General features: G+C 42.3%; 2 protein-coding genes across 2 annotated transcripts; both read left to right on the top strand.

Moving 5' to 3' along the window:
• The first annotated feature begins 1,054 nt into the window (after positions 1–1,054).
• snu13b (SNU13 homolog, small nuclear ribonucleoprotein b (U4/U6.U5)) lies at positions 1,055–4,018 on the top strand. The gene is made up of 3 exons (XM_084332898.1): positions 1,055–1,245; positions 1,447–1,567; positions 3,495–4,018. The coding sequence occupies exons 1-3, from the start codon at positions 1,243–1,245 to the stop codon at positions 3,755–3,757; spliced, it is 387 nt and encodes a 128-aa protein (XP_084189024.1). The 5' UTR covers positions 1,055–1,242; the 3' UTR covers positions 3,758–4,018.
• Positions 4,019–7,463: 3,445 nt separating this feature from the next.
• On the top strand, positions 7,464–15,220 carry crym (crystallin, mu). The gene is made up of 8 exons (XM_084332612.1): positions 7,464–7,745; positions 8,235–8,385; positions 9,414–9,476; positions 10,298–10,399; positions 11,665–11,848; positions 12,829–12,950; positions 14,661–14,745; positions 14,934–15,220. Exons 1-8 carry the CDS (start codon positions 7,576–7,578, stop codon positions 15,029–15,031), a joined length of 975 nt encoding a protein of 324 aa, XP_084188738.1. The 5' UTR covers positions 7,464–7,575; the 3' UTR covers positions 15,032–15,220.
• Positions 15,221–16,140: the final 920 nt, after the last annotated feature.

Below are 16,140 nucleotides of genomic sequence, written 5' to 3'. Positions count from 1 at the left end.
GGTAGCTACATGCTAAGCTAACGTTAATCATTTACATTTACATTTACATTTAGTCATTTATCTGACGCTTTTATCCAAAGCGACTTACAAGTTCTGTACGACAAGCCATCAGGAAGGGCACAACTCTATCAGCTGAGTAACAATGTTCGCCAAAGTGTTGAGTGCTACAGTGTAGGTTAGTTTATTAGGACAAGTGCATGACAGTATGGTTAGTTAGGGTTAGATTTTTTTTTTTTTTTTTTTATTCAGATAATGGTTGAAGAAGTGCGTCTTTAGTCGACGGCGAAAGATTGGACGTGTTTCGGCTGTCCTAACTGGGGTGGGTAGTTCATTCCACCATTGTGGGGCAAGGACTGAGAATAGGTGATCACCTCATATCGAACCGATAGGAGCTTATCTTATCTAATCTTACGTGGATGTTTGATCGGGTAGTGGCACACGTGGTACCACCACGTAAGATTAGATGAGATAAACTCCTATCGGTTCGATATGATGTGATTAACGTTAGCTTAGCATGTAGCTACCACGACCACAACACCAGAGCTAGTTAGCCGAACATTAGCCGCCAGCCACTTTTTCCTCCGTGATGGTATAAAACTTGCGATTTGGATTTCTGTGTTTGTTTTGTTATTAGTACAAAACGTAACATAGCAGCTTCAATTTGGGTATTCGAGAGTTGGCCATGTCTGTATGTGTTTTGTATGGACATTATGTCAAGTCAATCAGGGGGAGCTTCTTTGACTCATATCTCGCCTTAGAATCACCAGAAAGGCTTTCGAAATAGTGAAATGCCATGTTGGCCTCAATATTTTCAAAACAAATCGTATGAAAATGTTATGAAATGAACAAGAATGTGATAAAACATGTAATAAAAACGGACCTCAACACATGCATTTGATACTAGAAATCCGTATGGCCCCCCTATACCAAGATGGCGGCGGTCTCGTGACATCAGAGTGTCTTCGAGATATTCATAAAACAACGCACTTCCTGTCTGTCGCGCTGAACTCATCAGTGCGCATGCGCCCCACCGCACACGTGTTCGTTACTTCGTTGGTTTTCACCGAGAGAAGTGCTGCATGCGTTTAGTCTGTCGAGCTGTAGTAGTGAACAAGAAAATATTGTTTTGGCTTTTACACAAGTATTGCAGTTGTCTTCCCATTCAAACTAATAGTCCAGGCTAATAGTCCTCCGTGAAGCATTTCGCCGAGAGGACCGGAATAACTGCAAACAGAGGCCATAATGGTGAGTTTGTTCTTGTATTGTATGAAACCACCACCACGCTTGTCGTCGTTAGCCTATAAGCTAATGATGCATTGACCAGGGCGGTGATGATGTCGCAGGTTCAGTTGTTGTTGTTGTAATGCTTATTATAATATGTCGTCAATGCGTGCATGTTATTGTTTATATATAATCGGCTAACCTTGTGTTTTTGGACACCACCAGACTGAAGCCGAAGTGAACCCCAAGGCCTACCCGCTGGCCGACGCCACCCTGTCCAAGACCATCCTGGACCTGGTGCAGCAGGCTGCCAACTACAAGCAGCTGAGGAAGGGAGCCAATGAAGGTGACAACTGACTGTTATGAATGCGTGGAATTGTTCACGTTAATAATAAAAAAAAAAAAATTGGCGACCAACGTATTTAGAGAAAACAAACATCCCCATATCCCTAAAGGAAAACTCCAACATTTTGGGAAATGAGCTTATTTGCCATCTACCCTGGAGTTAGACAAGAAGATGCATAACCCTTTTTTCTTCTCTGTGCATGCAGTAGGAGGGAGCATGTCTATGTTCCCCGGGTTCTATGTTCCCCGCTTTGATTGATTTGATTGAAAATCAATTGATTGAGTTTGATTGATTCCAAACTCTAACCGTAACCAGTTCGAAAGAGGGCCTAAGCTTAACCGTTCGAATCAAGGCGGACATTAATAAAATAATAAAATGTTCAATCTATTAATCAATCAAAGCGGGGAACATAGAACCCGGGGAACATAGGGATGATCCCCAGTAGGAGTAGGAAGACGCGCACCATTAGCCTAGCTTGGCGTCAGTCACTGGAAGTAGGTTCCTCCATTAGCCTAGTTCCCAACGTCTTCCTACTCCTACTGCATGCACAGAGAAGAAAAAGGGTATGTATCTTCTTGTCTAACTCCAGGGTAGATGGCAAATAAGCTAATTTCCCAAAATGTTGGTGTTTTCCTTTTAACTCCTTCAAAATAGAAGGAAAAGGAGTGAGTTGTCGGCCGTCACTCCAATGCGGAATGGGCATTGGGTTGTCGGGATCCAACTGGCACAAAAATAACAGGTGGAACAACTCAACAGAAATGTATGATTTCCACTTGAGTAAAGGAGCGGTTGTTGATATAAGTGTTAAATAGCTTGACATTCCGACAGTAACATGAGTCTCCCAGTCCCTCCACATTTTCTGGTATCCCTTCCTACTTTATCCAATCAGGAGAGAACCCATATATATATATATTTTTTTTATATATATATATATATATATATATATATATATATATATGCTTATTTCAAGAAATCTTGCCTAGCCAAATTTGCTGGCAGATTTTACTTGTTTCAAGCATGTTTGTTTTTATTTTATTGATGTGGAGTTCTCTCTCCTGATTGGATAAAGTGGGAACAGGATACCAGAAAACGCATAGTGTTTACTGCAGAGCGGATGGCCTCGAAGACCCATGTTACCGACCACCAGACACTATATATATATGAGTGATGACTGTCGGAATGTACAGCTATTCATTTAACATGTAGAGAACTTATTTTAACAGAAAATACCATTTACAGTACCTTGGGTGATTGTCTGGAGCTACATTTTTGTTGACCTCAAATGCTGGGGGGAGGTTCTGCCCTAGATGGCCTAATTGGGTCAGAGTATAAATACATAGCGGCTTGGTGGCGCAGCGGACATTGCGCTCGTCACCAACGCAAGAGACACCGGGTTCGACTCCGGCTGTCGGCGTTGCCTCCGGCTTGCGCCGGCCGTCATACTAACACAATTGGCAGTGTTAAGAGGGTGGGAAAGCCGGTGGGTGGTAATGTGGACGTTGTAGACAGCGACTACTACAGGTCGGTTGGGGCGCCTGCACAGCAGAGACAGGAAAATGGCGGGGGCAGTGTGAGCCTCCCACACGTTGTTGCACCTCGCCAATGAGAGTCCGCGCTGGCAGGTGAAAAGATGTGACAGGCTGCCTCCTCGTGTATCGGAGGGGACATGTGATGCAAGGCTTCTATCCTCACTACAAGACAGGGGAGGGAAGAATTGGATACACGAAATTGGGATGGGAGAAAAAGTGGATACAAAAATACTTAAATACTTAAATATTTAAATACACAGTCGGAGATATCCATTCTAAAATATGTATACATTCTAAAATATACAGTAAAATGTTAATGTCCAGGAAGGTAATGTATATTACTCTGATGCATTAGTATCCTCCTAACTACATGCCACCGCTCCTCCTTCCCTCCACAGCCACTAAGACCCTGAACAGGGGCATCTCCGAGTTCATCGTGATGGCCGCCGACGCGGAGCCGCTGGAGATCATCCTCCACTTGCCGCTGCTCTGCGAGGACAAGAACGTGCCGTATGTGTTTGTGCGCTCCAAGCAGGCGCTGGGCCGCGCCTGCGGGGTGTCCCGTCCCGTCATCGCCACCTCGGTCACGATAAAGGAGGGATCCCAACTCAAGCCACAGATTCAGTCTGTGCAGATGGCCATTGAGAGACTGCTGGTTTGATTTATAACACGGCACTGTACAGTAACGTGGCGGCCCCCCCGCCTTCGGAAGGGGCTACGTGACAAAGAGTGGAAATATTACTCCTAGACTTCTTTGTGATAAAGAAATTGAGTATATTTGGTATGGCGTGTAATTGTACAGGTCTATTTTCCTTTCTTTTTTACTTTTAAAGACAGACGATGGTCCGTATCACTGTACCAGTTTGCGCTATCGTTTTTTTTTTTTATGTTTTTGAAAATAAAACATTGTTTTCTTTTTAAACATGTGGTTTTTTTCTTGTGTCTCCACTTGTTTCTTCACACCATTTTGTTCAGAGTGCCCTTCATAACAAACTTCTATTAATTAAAAATTACAATCAAATTATTCTAAATCACAACCGTAACTCAAACGGAAAGTAATGTATTTTCTTTATTTTTTTTGCCTAAGACGTGTTTATTGAAGGTGATTTAATTCAGTGATAATGGGACCGCCTGTACCACCTCACGATAGCTACATGTTTGGTGTTGTGATGTACAGAGATGCAATGGTCCAAAGATCCACTTCAATGTAACAATGCATCTAAACATGTATGTGATGCTCATTCATGTATATTCTTGAAGCGTTTTTGATTTGTAGATTGAAAATACCCTTTCAAACCCTGTGTCAGAATATGGGTCTCCAGTATTTGCAAGTCAGATATTCCTTTATTGATCCCCTTGGGGAAATTCGGGCAGCATGGAGTTTGATTGAAACAGATTGCAGAATGGGTACAATACAACTGTACGGCTCAATACACACAATTGTTAAGGGGATGCAGACCAGAGAAAGACTTTCGTCTTGTTTACATCAGGGTACCCCATTTTCAATTCATAACATATGACATACAGATAGACAGTACTGCTACATCTACATTTATGACATACCAGATTTACAAATACAGTACTGTTAATCGTGATAGAAAAATAGTCTAAAAAAAGAGTATATACATTTGACGTAGAAACTACCGTACTTTTCGGACTAGAAGCCGTGGCTTTTTTCCCCATTTTGTGACCCTGCGGCTTATATAACGGTGTGGCTTATGTGGACAAATCGAAGTATTGCTTTTTTTTTACTGCATTGAAATGTTATTTATCAGTTCCCTTATTTGCTAAACTTAATACAAATGAGTTAATTCTTGTTATTTGTCCGACAGTATTGTGTCCCAATGGGAGTCATTCTCTGTAGAGGTGGGAACTTAAAGCTCAATATAAGAACGGCCATGCACCACCACCCACAGAATCGAGAAAGCAATCAATCTGTCAATCCTTTCCATGTCCGGGCCGGGTGAGGTTTCCTGTGTTGAGTCAAATTAAGCCGCAGGGTCCACTCCTTACATATGGTAATTAAACATTAAAACACATGCAGCTTATAGTCCAGTGCGGCTTATATATGTACACATCATTCAATTTAGCTGCTGCGGCTTATAGTGCGAAAAGTACGGTACATTGGAGGGGGGGGCGGTTGGGTAGGCAGGGGGGGGGGGAAACTACAACTGTACAAACGACTACATTGGAATATCGACAACCTTACTTGGTCCCAAGAAGAGGGTCTCGTGTATTATTGGTTACTAATCCATTTACTGTACATTTACAGGGGCCAGTTTTGAATTGCAGTCTCCCGTAGGTGCTCTTTGAGAGTGGTTTTGAAAGTGGGTAGTGATTCACATTCCTTTACAGCTGTGTGGGTAGGGCGTTCCACATTGATGTGGCATAATTGCGAAACGTGTTTAGTCCCTTGTTTGAGCCGAATCTGGGTTTAACATGACACGGAGGAGGGGAGGGGAGGTATGGGCAGGATAATAGAAAGACAAAATATAGGCAATACAATTAGATCTGTACTATGAAGAAATAAACTACAGTATAACTCAATATAAAAGGTGCCGATGGTCTGTATGCCCTGTTATATTATATATTACAATAAATGTAGGCAAATACATTTGATCTGAATATAATATACTATGAGTACAAATAAACTACACGATGTACCTTAACTGTCGTGATATATACGTCATACGTTGTAGTCCATGGTGGTTAAAAGTCACTTTGTGGTCAGACATTCCTAATAGTGTTATGCAGTAAGATTAAATTAAGAAATACAGCACACTTTAGGTTCGATAAACTGTCTTCTTCATCAGGGTACAAACATTTGCACTGAGTAAAACATTTTTAAAGAGCATTTGGTCGACAGGGTTGTGGCTCTTCAGGTCACATGTCCACCAGGTGTAATACATTCCCAGTTGCAGCAGGTAATCACCACAGGCTCTCAAGACCGAATACACAATAATATAATACAAATAAATACAATCTGATAGACTAATACTGTTATGCATCAATCTTGTGGACATAAATACAGACAAAAAAAGTCATCAGAAGAATGAGATCAATGTGTAACGGTCCTCTTTTAAGAGTTCTCTTTTCCCTTTTTGTTGGTGTTTAGATCACGGATAGCATGTACTATGATTGATTGATTGAACATTGTATTAACAGATTGCAGAATGGGTACAATACAGTACAGCTCAATACACACAATTGTTAAGGGGATGCAGACCAGAGAAAGACTTTCGTCTTGTTTACATCAGGGTCCCCTATTTTCAATTCATCATAGACCATGTATACAAAATAGAAAAGAAAAATGTGGATCTATAATGCCGTATATATACCATATATCGATTTATTCTCACAGCATATACCCATCCTCTGTCTGTACATACCTGCACATAGTCCCTTACTATAATTATCCACATCTGCATACCCTACTCTTATAGTTACACTGCTGGCCAGTAGTAGTCATACAGTCTCTATTTATATAATACAACTCTGTGTACATACATCTGGTTTGCACTACATCTCAGTAGTACAAACTTGTATATTTTGTACGCAGTTTAACCACCTGTACATTGTATATTGCTGTTGCACTTTACTGCTACATTTGCCTGGTTGGATGCCAATTGCCAAACTTATTGTTGTTGATTGATTGATTGATTGATTGAAAAGTTTATTAACAGATTGCAGAATGGGTACAGTACAGTACAGCTCAATACATACAATTGTTAAGGGCCGGGATGCAGACCAGAGAAAGACTTTCGTCTTGTTTACATCAGGGTCCCCCATTTTCAATTCATCATAACATATATGACATACATGACATACAGATAGACAGTACTGCTACATCTATACATTTATGACATATCAGATTTGCAAATACAGTACTGTTTGTGATACAAAAAGTGTCCAGAACAAGAGTGTATATACATTTGACGTAGAAACTGTACATTGGAGGAGGTTGGGTGGGTGGGGTTGGTGGGTGGGGGCTGTACATTGGAGGGGGGGGGGGGGGGGGGGGGGGGTTTGGGTGGGGGACACTGTACACTGTACATTGGAATACTGACAAAGCCATACTTGGTAATTTACTGTACAACTGGGTTAAGACATTTGTAGGGGCCAGTTTCGAATTGCAGTCTCCCGTAGGTGTTCTTTGAGAGTGTTTTTGAAAGTGGGTAGTGATTCACATTCCTTTACAGCTTTGGGTATGGGCTGTATAATGACAAACAATACGTTTTAATCTAATTTAATTTCATTAACACCGCACAACGGAAGTTGGACAATTCGGGATCATTTTTTGCACAGAGGTTCTGTAACGGTGTGCTTCTTGAATGGAACACTTTTTGCGATCATAGAAGTGGAGATTGTGCAATACAGGAAATAACGGGTTGGACAGTGGACTCGACACGACTAACAACATAAAACCACCCCCCAGGGAAGTGTCCTCAATCCCCGCAGTAAGAGAGAGACCGACGGGCCATGGCGGAGCCCCCTGTGAGCATATGGCAGGAGGAGGTGGAGCGCCTGCTGCACCACAGAGACCTGATCCCGCGCCTCGAAGCGGCTCTGGGGACATTCTCCAGACGCGACCCCGCAGAAGTGATCATCCAGCCTGTGCGAAGCGTGGTCCCGTTACAGAAATACAACGGGTATGATGCGGACTGATGATAAAGAAGAACCCCCTTATAATAAAGAAAACAAAATTGTAACAATAATCATCCGCTTCTTTAACTACATCTGTATATAATCTGTATTGTATAATGTATTATTATAATCTCTGTTTGTTAGGATCTCTGGGTAACAGAGCTGTACTGTACAGTACTGTACCCATTTTGCAATCTGTTAATAAAGTTTTCAATCAATCAATCAATCAGTAGGCCTACTGTATATCACAAATGTAACAGTACTATATACCTGGCTGGCTGTATGTCATATATGTCCCTATGCCATAAATGTCATGTATGTTGTGTATGTAATAAATGTCACTATGAATTGAAAATGGGGGACCCTGATGTAAACAAGACAAAAGTCTTTCTCTGGTCTGCACCCCCATAACAATTGTGTGCATTGAGCCGTACTGTATTGTACCCATTCTGCAATCTGTTAAATAAAGTTTTCATTCATTCATTCATCTACAGGTTTCTGGGTTTGATGCCTGCATACATGGAGCATGAAGGAGTCCTTTGCACAAAGATGGTGTGCTTTTATAGGAGGGAGAGTGGTTCAGCTTTACCGTCCACCCAGGCCACAGTGCTAGTGTTTGATCCAGAATATGGGAACGTCAAAGCTGTGAGTATGATGATGACAGACGTACAATGAAAGAATCGTAGTTATTTGGAGATGCCTTCACTACCAAAAGATTATAGTTATTTGCAGTGTTTTTTTATTATAATTTTTTTTTTTTACTATCACTGAACTAATGCCAATTGTAGTTCAACTAGTAATTTAACTACATGTAATTAACTACTCCCCAACACTGCAGGTATACGTTTCAAGTTGTTTTATTTGTCACATATAAATAGCAGTCTTACTGTCTTTTACTATTATGTACTGTATGTCTACTACTATATATTATGCTATATGTCTATAGTACTATCTATTATGCTACTATTTTTATACTATTGTCTATTATGCTACTATGTCTATACTACTATCTATTATGCTACTATTTCTATACTACTGTCTATTATGCTACTATGTCTATACTATATTATGCTACTATGTCTATACTACTATCCATTATGCTACTATTCTATACTACTATCCATTATGCTACTATTCTATAGTACTACTATCTATTATGCTACTATGTCTATACTACTATCTATTATGCTACGTCTATTCTACTATCTATTATGCTAATATGTCTATACTACTATGATGTGTTGAAAAAACATCATATGATGTTATTATGAATTGAAAATGGGGGACCCTGATGTAAACAAGACGAAAGTCTTTCTCTGGTCTGCATCCCCTTAACAATTGTATGTATTGAGCTGTACTGTACTGTACCCATTCTGCAATCTGTTAATAAAGTTTTCAATCAATCAATCAATCAATCAATATGGACCCAGAGTGAAGCACTCAAGCTCTGCACTGCTAGACGAACAATCACTTACCCGCCAGAGGTGTACCCCCCTCCTGCTGACTTGTTGTTACCCAATTTGTAAGTCGCTTTGGATAAAAAAACGTCAGCTAAATGACTACATGTAAATTGTGTGGTAGCAATGCTACACAAGTAGCCTATGAATGAACACACACACTTTCATAAGTAAAATAAATAGACTCATTCAAACAACACAGTGTCTGCTCTGCAGGTTATGGATGGAGAGGTCATCACAGCAATGAGGACGGCTGCTGCTTCAGCCATTTCCACCAAGGTAAACCTGTCCGCTGTGTACTACTACTACCGCTCGTCAGCTGTTACTGTCTCCGTCTGTATCCTTCATGAGCATTTGACTGCAATCTCTGCCATAATAGCTGATTTGTATAACTCTTAACCGTAGATAATAAGGTTTGAATAACTGAATGTGGCACATCACCAAAACCTGATACATTTTTCACGCAATCACAAATTTATTTAGTTTACAAGATGTTGAGTGAGAAGATTTGATCACAAAAAAAAAAAGATGTTGAGCGAGTTTGCATTCCTTACGTGAGGTCACCCCAGGGCGCGGAATCCTTGTGTTGATTTCATCATACATGGAATGTAGATGAAAAAATAGCTTGGCCAAAAGCTTTATGGAAAGAGAACATTGGTTAAAAAGATATTTTTCAATTTAACAAGTTGGGGGGGGGGGGGGGGGTACAGTAAAAGATGCCCCCCCCCCCCCCTCAGGCTTAAAAAAATAAACGTAATACAACTAAATACTTAATGATTAAAGACTAGACTGAAAACTACCCTGATGACTGGGACAAAAAATATCTGATTTATTACAGGTGGAATATGACCCTTTAATAGATTTGAACGACAGAAATGTATTTATCGGGGAGGTTTTTAATATCAATTCTCTGCTCATTTCATGCCCGTCTATAATTACGCCAATCTTATGCTCATTTTAGGCCTATGTCTATTTTGTGTCTATACATCACTGCTGTGAAGCACTGGGCTGCAATTCTTGTATGAAAGGTGCTATACAAATACAGTTTATTTGTAAATAATAATAATTATTTAACTATTACACGTCCTGACACCATGCAGTTTCTGATGCCGTTCGGGGCAGAGGTGTTGGCCATCCTGGGAGCCGGCCGCCAGGCGCTGAGCCACTACAAGGTCTTCATGGAGATGTTCGCGTTCAAAGAGGTACAGATTCAACAGCCATGCACACAGCGAGAGCATGTGACCTAGACAGTTGACACACAGACGTATAAATCGGACCACATTTGAACCTTGGACTCGCTGGTCGAATTTGAACCTTGGTCTCCCTCTCACCGAGGGAAAGCACACATTAGAAACAGTAGAAGTCTCTCGGCTCAACTTGACCATTATTCACTCCGGGCTCGATAGTCAAAATGTTGTTGGCTGTGCGGCTTCTGTTGAATAAATCAGTGGTTATTCTAAAAATATTTTTCGTCTCAAGGACGGAATTACACTTTAGACCCCGATATGATAACATTTTGTATCAGGGACCCCCCATCTGAGAAGACTTTTTGTTGTTTGGTATGATTAAGTCCATAATTCTGTAGCTGAGAAAAGGATCAGAATAGTCACATTTGTATTATCAAATGTATTGTCGTTGTACAGTACAAGTACAGTACAACGAAAATAAGTTTGGCATCCAACCAGAGTGCAAATGTAGCAGTAAAGTGCAATAGTAATATACAGTACAATGTACAGGTGATTAATAAGTAGTATATATAAATGAGTACTACAGAGTAGTAATAATGTATGTACAGTGTTACAGGTATAAAAAACACTGGTAGTCATACTGGCCAGCAGTTTAACTAGTAAGAGTATGTAAGGGATACAGTATATACAAATATAGATATACTGTATGCAAAAAGGATTATATGCAGATATATTCAGACAGGTGTGGATACATATATGTTAAATATGAATAAATAAATGCATTCTTATGGGCGGCTGGGTGGCGCAGCGGAGATTGCGCTCGTCACCAATGCAAGAGACTCCGGTCTCGAATCCCGGTGTCAGCATTGCCTCCGGCTTGGGCCAGTCGTCATACTATCTCAATTGGCAGAGGTAGCGGGTGGAAGTCGATGGGTGGGGATTGGACGTTGTGGACAGCGACTCCTACAGGTCGGTTGGGGGACGGCTGCACAGCAGAGACAGGAAGTAGCGGGGGCAGCGTGAGCCTCCCATGCGTTACTCCTCACCACTGAGAGTCCGCGCTGTCTGGTGAAAAGATGCGACAGGCTGCCTCCTCGTGTACCGGAGGGGACACGTGATGCAAGGCTTCCATCCTCACTACAGCTGACCAGTGGGAGGCATAGTCTAGCAACGTTCAAGAATTGGAAATACGAAATTGGGATGGGATAAAAAAATAGAAAATGGGGAGAAAAAGTGGATAAAAAAAAAAAAAAGTTTGAAATTAAACCCTTTCTCTCGAGGTGCGTGTGTGCAGTCGGACGAGGGAGTCGGCGGAGAGGTTTAGCCGCGCCGCCGGCGGTCGTGTGACCGTGTGCGGCACGGCGGAGGAGGCGGTCAGCGGGGCGGACGTCATAGTGACCGTGACCGGCGCCAGTCAACCTGTCGTCTTTGGCAAGTGGGTCAAACCAGGAGCCCACATTGCAGGTGAGAAGCACCTCACACACACAAATGCACAAACCCACACATAAATACCAGTGGTGGAAGAAGTACACAGTTCCTTTAGTATATATCCAGATAAATGAGTACTCTATTGTATTTTCTATTGAATGTACTTAAGTATCTAAAGTAAAAAGTATGCATTCTACATGGCGTTTGTGTATCCATTGACCTCTATAGGTTATGTTAAAGTGGTACAGTATGTTCGTCCAGTTATGCTGCTCCGATTACGTCCTTGAAGTCGACAGGCTTCAAATGTGAAAGTATACAATCTTCATGCATTTTTTATTTTGTAACTATTATGTTTTCTATGCAAAATCCTTTTCTTCAAAGTAACTACTAGTAACTGATGGATTCAGATAAATGTAGTGGAGTAAAAAGTAAAATATTGCCCTTGAAATGTAGTGGAGTTCCCTAAAAAGTTTAAAGTTCCCTAAAATGAAAATACTCACATAAAGTACAAGTAGCTCAAAAATGTACTTAAAGGAACACGCCAACATTTTGGGAAATTAGCCTATCATCTTCTCCAGAGAGAGAGACAAGAAGATAAGATACCAGTCTCCTCTCTGTGCGTTCAGTAGAAAGCTATCCGGCTGCATGTTAGCCTAGCTTAGCACAATGAATGGAAGCGGACATGGCCGGTTAGCCTAGGCATTGTCCAACTAACGCCTGTCCCGAAGGCTAACCGGCACTGTCCGCTTCCATTCATTGTGCTAAGCTAGGCTAACGTGCAGCCAGATAGCTTTCTACTGAAGGCACAGAGAGGAGACTGGTATCTATCTTCCCGTCTCTCTCTCTGGAGAAGATGGCAAAATGTTGGCGTGTTCCTTTAAGTACAGTACTTAAGTTACTTTCCACCACTGATAATAAATACACACACACCTGCTCATCCGTCTGCTTGCACACTGTTGCTTTCGGTCGCACTCTCTCTCCCGTCTCTCACCACGTGCCCACGTGGGACCGCCCAGCGGTGGGGGCTTGCAGGCCAGACTGGCGGGAGTTGGACGACGTGTTGATGAGGGAGGCGGTGGTGTACGTGGACAGCAGGGAGGGGGCCGTGGCAGAGTCTGGGGACATCATCCTCTCTGGGGTCAGTCTCTTATTGTTGTGGCCATGTGCTGCTGGTGTGTGAAGAAGACTCCCCCCATTGTGTTCTCCGTCATTAGGAGCATCGCCGTCTCAATGTGGTTCTGTGTTAAAGGGTGCTAGTATAGATCAGTGGTTCCCAAAGTCGGGGTCGCGACCCAAAGGTGGGCCGCGAGCAGCTACGGGAGGGCCGTGAGATGATAAAAAAAATAAAAAATAAAAATTGTCAGGCCACTGAACTTAGAAGCAGGCCAGGACAGTGTTTCTAGTTGTATTCTAAAATTCGATTCTATTGTATTCTAAAATGTGACTATAATGGTTTTATATCAACTTAATAAATAAACAAAAACTAAAAATCTACTTATTTCAACGAACATTTCAAACTAAATAACAGATTATGCACATAAAACGCTGAAAACAACCGAAGCAACAATAGTATTTTAATGAGGCTATTATTATTATCATTATTATTTTGCAACAAGTTAGCCCTCTCATAAATAGCACATATAAATGAATAACTAACTTGAACTAACTTAATAGGATTGAAGTGATATTTGGCTTAAAAAATCGGTCGCCTGACAAAAAAAAAAAAAAAAAGGCCTGACGATGTGCATTGGGCCGCGGCTCTCTGACGCCTTATTTTCTGGGTCCCGGCCGCGTGTAGCTGTTCCGCAACAGTAAGTGACTTCCGGGGTAGGCCTGATTGGCCCCGACAGGCACGTGACGCGCAACTTTCTCTGCCGCGCGGCAGAGCTTGCGGAATGATGTAACCGTCCAAATCCGCTATGACTATCATTCAGCGCTTTAGCTCACCTCGCAGAGCAGCGGTCCTGCGATCCTGCGGTCCGTTGTTGACGAGTTCGAATCCCATCGAATTTTTTTTTTTTAACGTGATTTTTTTTTTAACGTGTATTCTTTCGCCGGTTAAGGTTAGGCATGGTTAAGGTTAAGGTTAGGCATTGTTTCGGAGTTGGTTAAGGTTAGAACGGTTAAGTTTAGGCGCTGTTAAGGAGCTGGTTAAGGTTAGAGTTTGTGTTAGAGAATGGCAATATTCTTTCTATGGTTAAGGTTAGGCATGGTTAAGGTTAAGGTTAGGCATTGTTTCGGAGTTGGTTAAGGTTAGAACGGTTAAGTTTAGGCGCTGTTAAGGAGCTGGTTAAGGTTAGAGTTTGTGTTAGAGAATGGCAATAGACAGCCTATTTCCGCGCGACAGCTCTCAGCAGCCTCGTTGCGCGTCCTGAGTTTGCCGCGTCACGTGCCTGTCGGGGCCAATCAGGCCTACCCGGAAGTCACTTACTGTTGCGGAACCGGTACACGCGTCCCGGCCTGAAAAGTTTGGGAACCCCTATAGATAACACTCAAGCCACTAGATGTCGCACTAGAGCACCAGCATGTCATTTATCAGGGGGAAGTGTGGAAGTAGGAAGGGGATACATACATGTATTCAACAACATTCATTTTCTTCATTCATTTCTTTTAAAATTATAAATTCATTAATCAATCATAATTTTTTGGTGAAAAGCAATACTTTTATTCCACATCTTTCTAAAAGCTCTGTGGATGTTTTATATATTTTTTAAATTACTACTCTACATTTTTATCTATAGCACCTTTAAGTCAGAAACAATACTCGCTCACTTAAAGTACAGTTACAGTATGCACCCGACTAGGAGCGTTTGGGTTGCTCGCTAATGCGCGTTCCTTTTCTCTCCAGGCCGAGGTGTTTGCAGAGATCGGAGAGGTTATTAACGGAACAAGACCCGCCCACAGAGAGAGGACAACGGTATTCAAATCACTTGGCAAGTTATTTCCATATCGCATATCCCATGGCAGGTACTCTTAGTTACTGTAGTACGCCACCCCCTTTCAGTGCTACGAGGAACAAGTGCATTGACGTATTTTAAAATCTTTCATCATCTTGGCATCTCTTTTTGGGGGCGTGTGCTGCATCTCTGGATCTCATCGCCTCCTCGTCTTCCTGCCACAGGGATGGGCGTGGAGGACGCCGTGGCGGCCAAGCTGGTGTACGACCAGTGGAAGACGGCACAGGGTCGAGCTGCGGAGGAACCAGCAGCAGGGCGATGAAGACGCCGTTCAGATGTGGGATTTTGACTCAGATTGAATAGATTCCTTCATCCGTGTGATGGTCAAAGTCATGCTGCAGTGGGAGGAGCCCTTTTTTTCAGACCGTTTACTTTAATTAATCCATATATGGGCAGTTTCCTCCACAAAATGTTCTTGTTCTTCTATACAAATAAAGTTATTATTATTGTTGTAAAACCATGCCTTCTTTTTTTTTATCCACTTTTTCTCCTCCTGTTTTTCTGTGTTTTTCTCCCATCCCAATTTTAGTCGTGCCAATTCCCCCCTCCCCTTCCTGGTCATTGCTCGCATGTGCAGGGAGGGTTGATAAGATACTATCGCATGTCCCCTCCGATACACGCGGAGTCAGCCAGCCACTTCTTTTCACCCGCCAGTGCGGACTATCATTGGCGAGGTGTAACGTGTGGGAGGCTCACACTATACCCTCACCATCTCCCTTTCTTGCTGTGCAGGCGCCCTGACCGACCTGTAGGAGTCGCTGTTTACAACGACCAGAATACCACCCCACCGGCTTCCCTCCCGCCGACTCTGTCAACTTGAGTCAGTATGACGACCGGCCAAGCTGGAGGCAACGCTGACAGCCGGATTCGATACCAGTGTCTCTTGCGTTGGTGACGAGCGCTTAGTCCGCTGCGCCGCCCAGCCGCAAACCATGGCTTCTTTGATGAGCCGTGCCAACAGATTGTAAGCAGAATAATAGAATACACACGGAATGGGACCCCTTGCTTGGCTTAATATAAGAAACTAAACTAAATAAATATATATAAGAAACTAAGACAGGAAAGACGTTGCTTGGTCAATGTTCAGCCGGAGCCTTACTTTGAAACAAGTGATCAAGGGAACTATAAAAGGAGGAAGGGTCATCACGTCAGAATACCAGCGTTCTATGCTCCGCTCGGTGCCAGACTTTGGCATCAGTTCTATTGAAGCTTACGTTAAAATTCAAGATATACAAGCTATCTGAGAAAATATACCAATATAGCAAACGTTAGCTAGTTAAACTAGCTGATGGTTCGGACATCCGAGGTACTAATGACCCATTTAAAGTTCCATACTTGGCACCAATGTGCGTTCACGCGCTACAGAGACGT

This window comes from Notolepis coatsorum, assembly GCF_963971535.1.
Source record: "Notolepis coatsorum genome assembly, chromosome: 17".
NCBI lineage: Eukaryota > Metazoa > Chordata > Actinopteri > Aulopiformes > Paralepididae > Notolepis > Notolepis coatsorum.
Note: the sequence above shows the minus strand (reverse complement) of the source record. Positions and strands in the feature narration are given on the sequence as shown.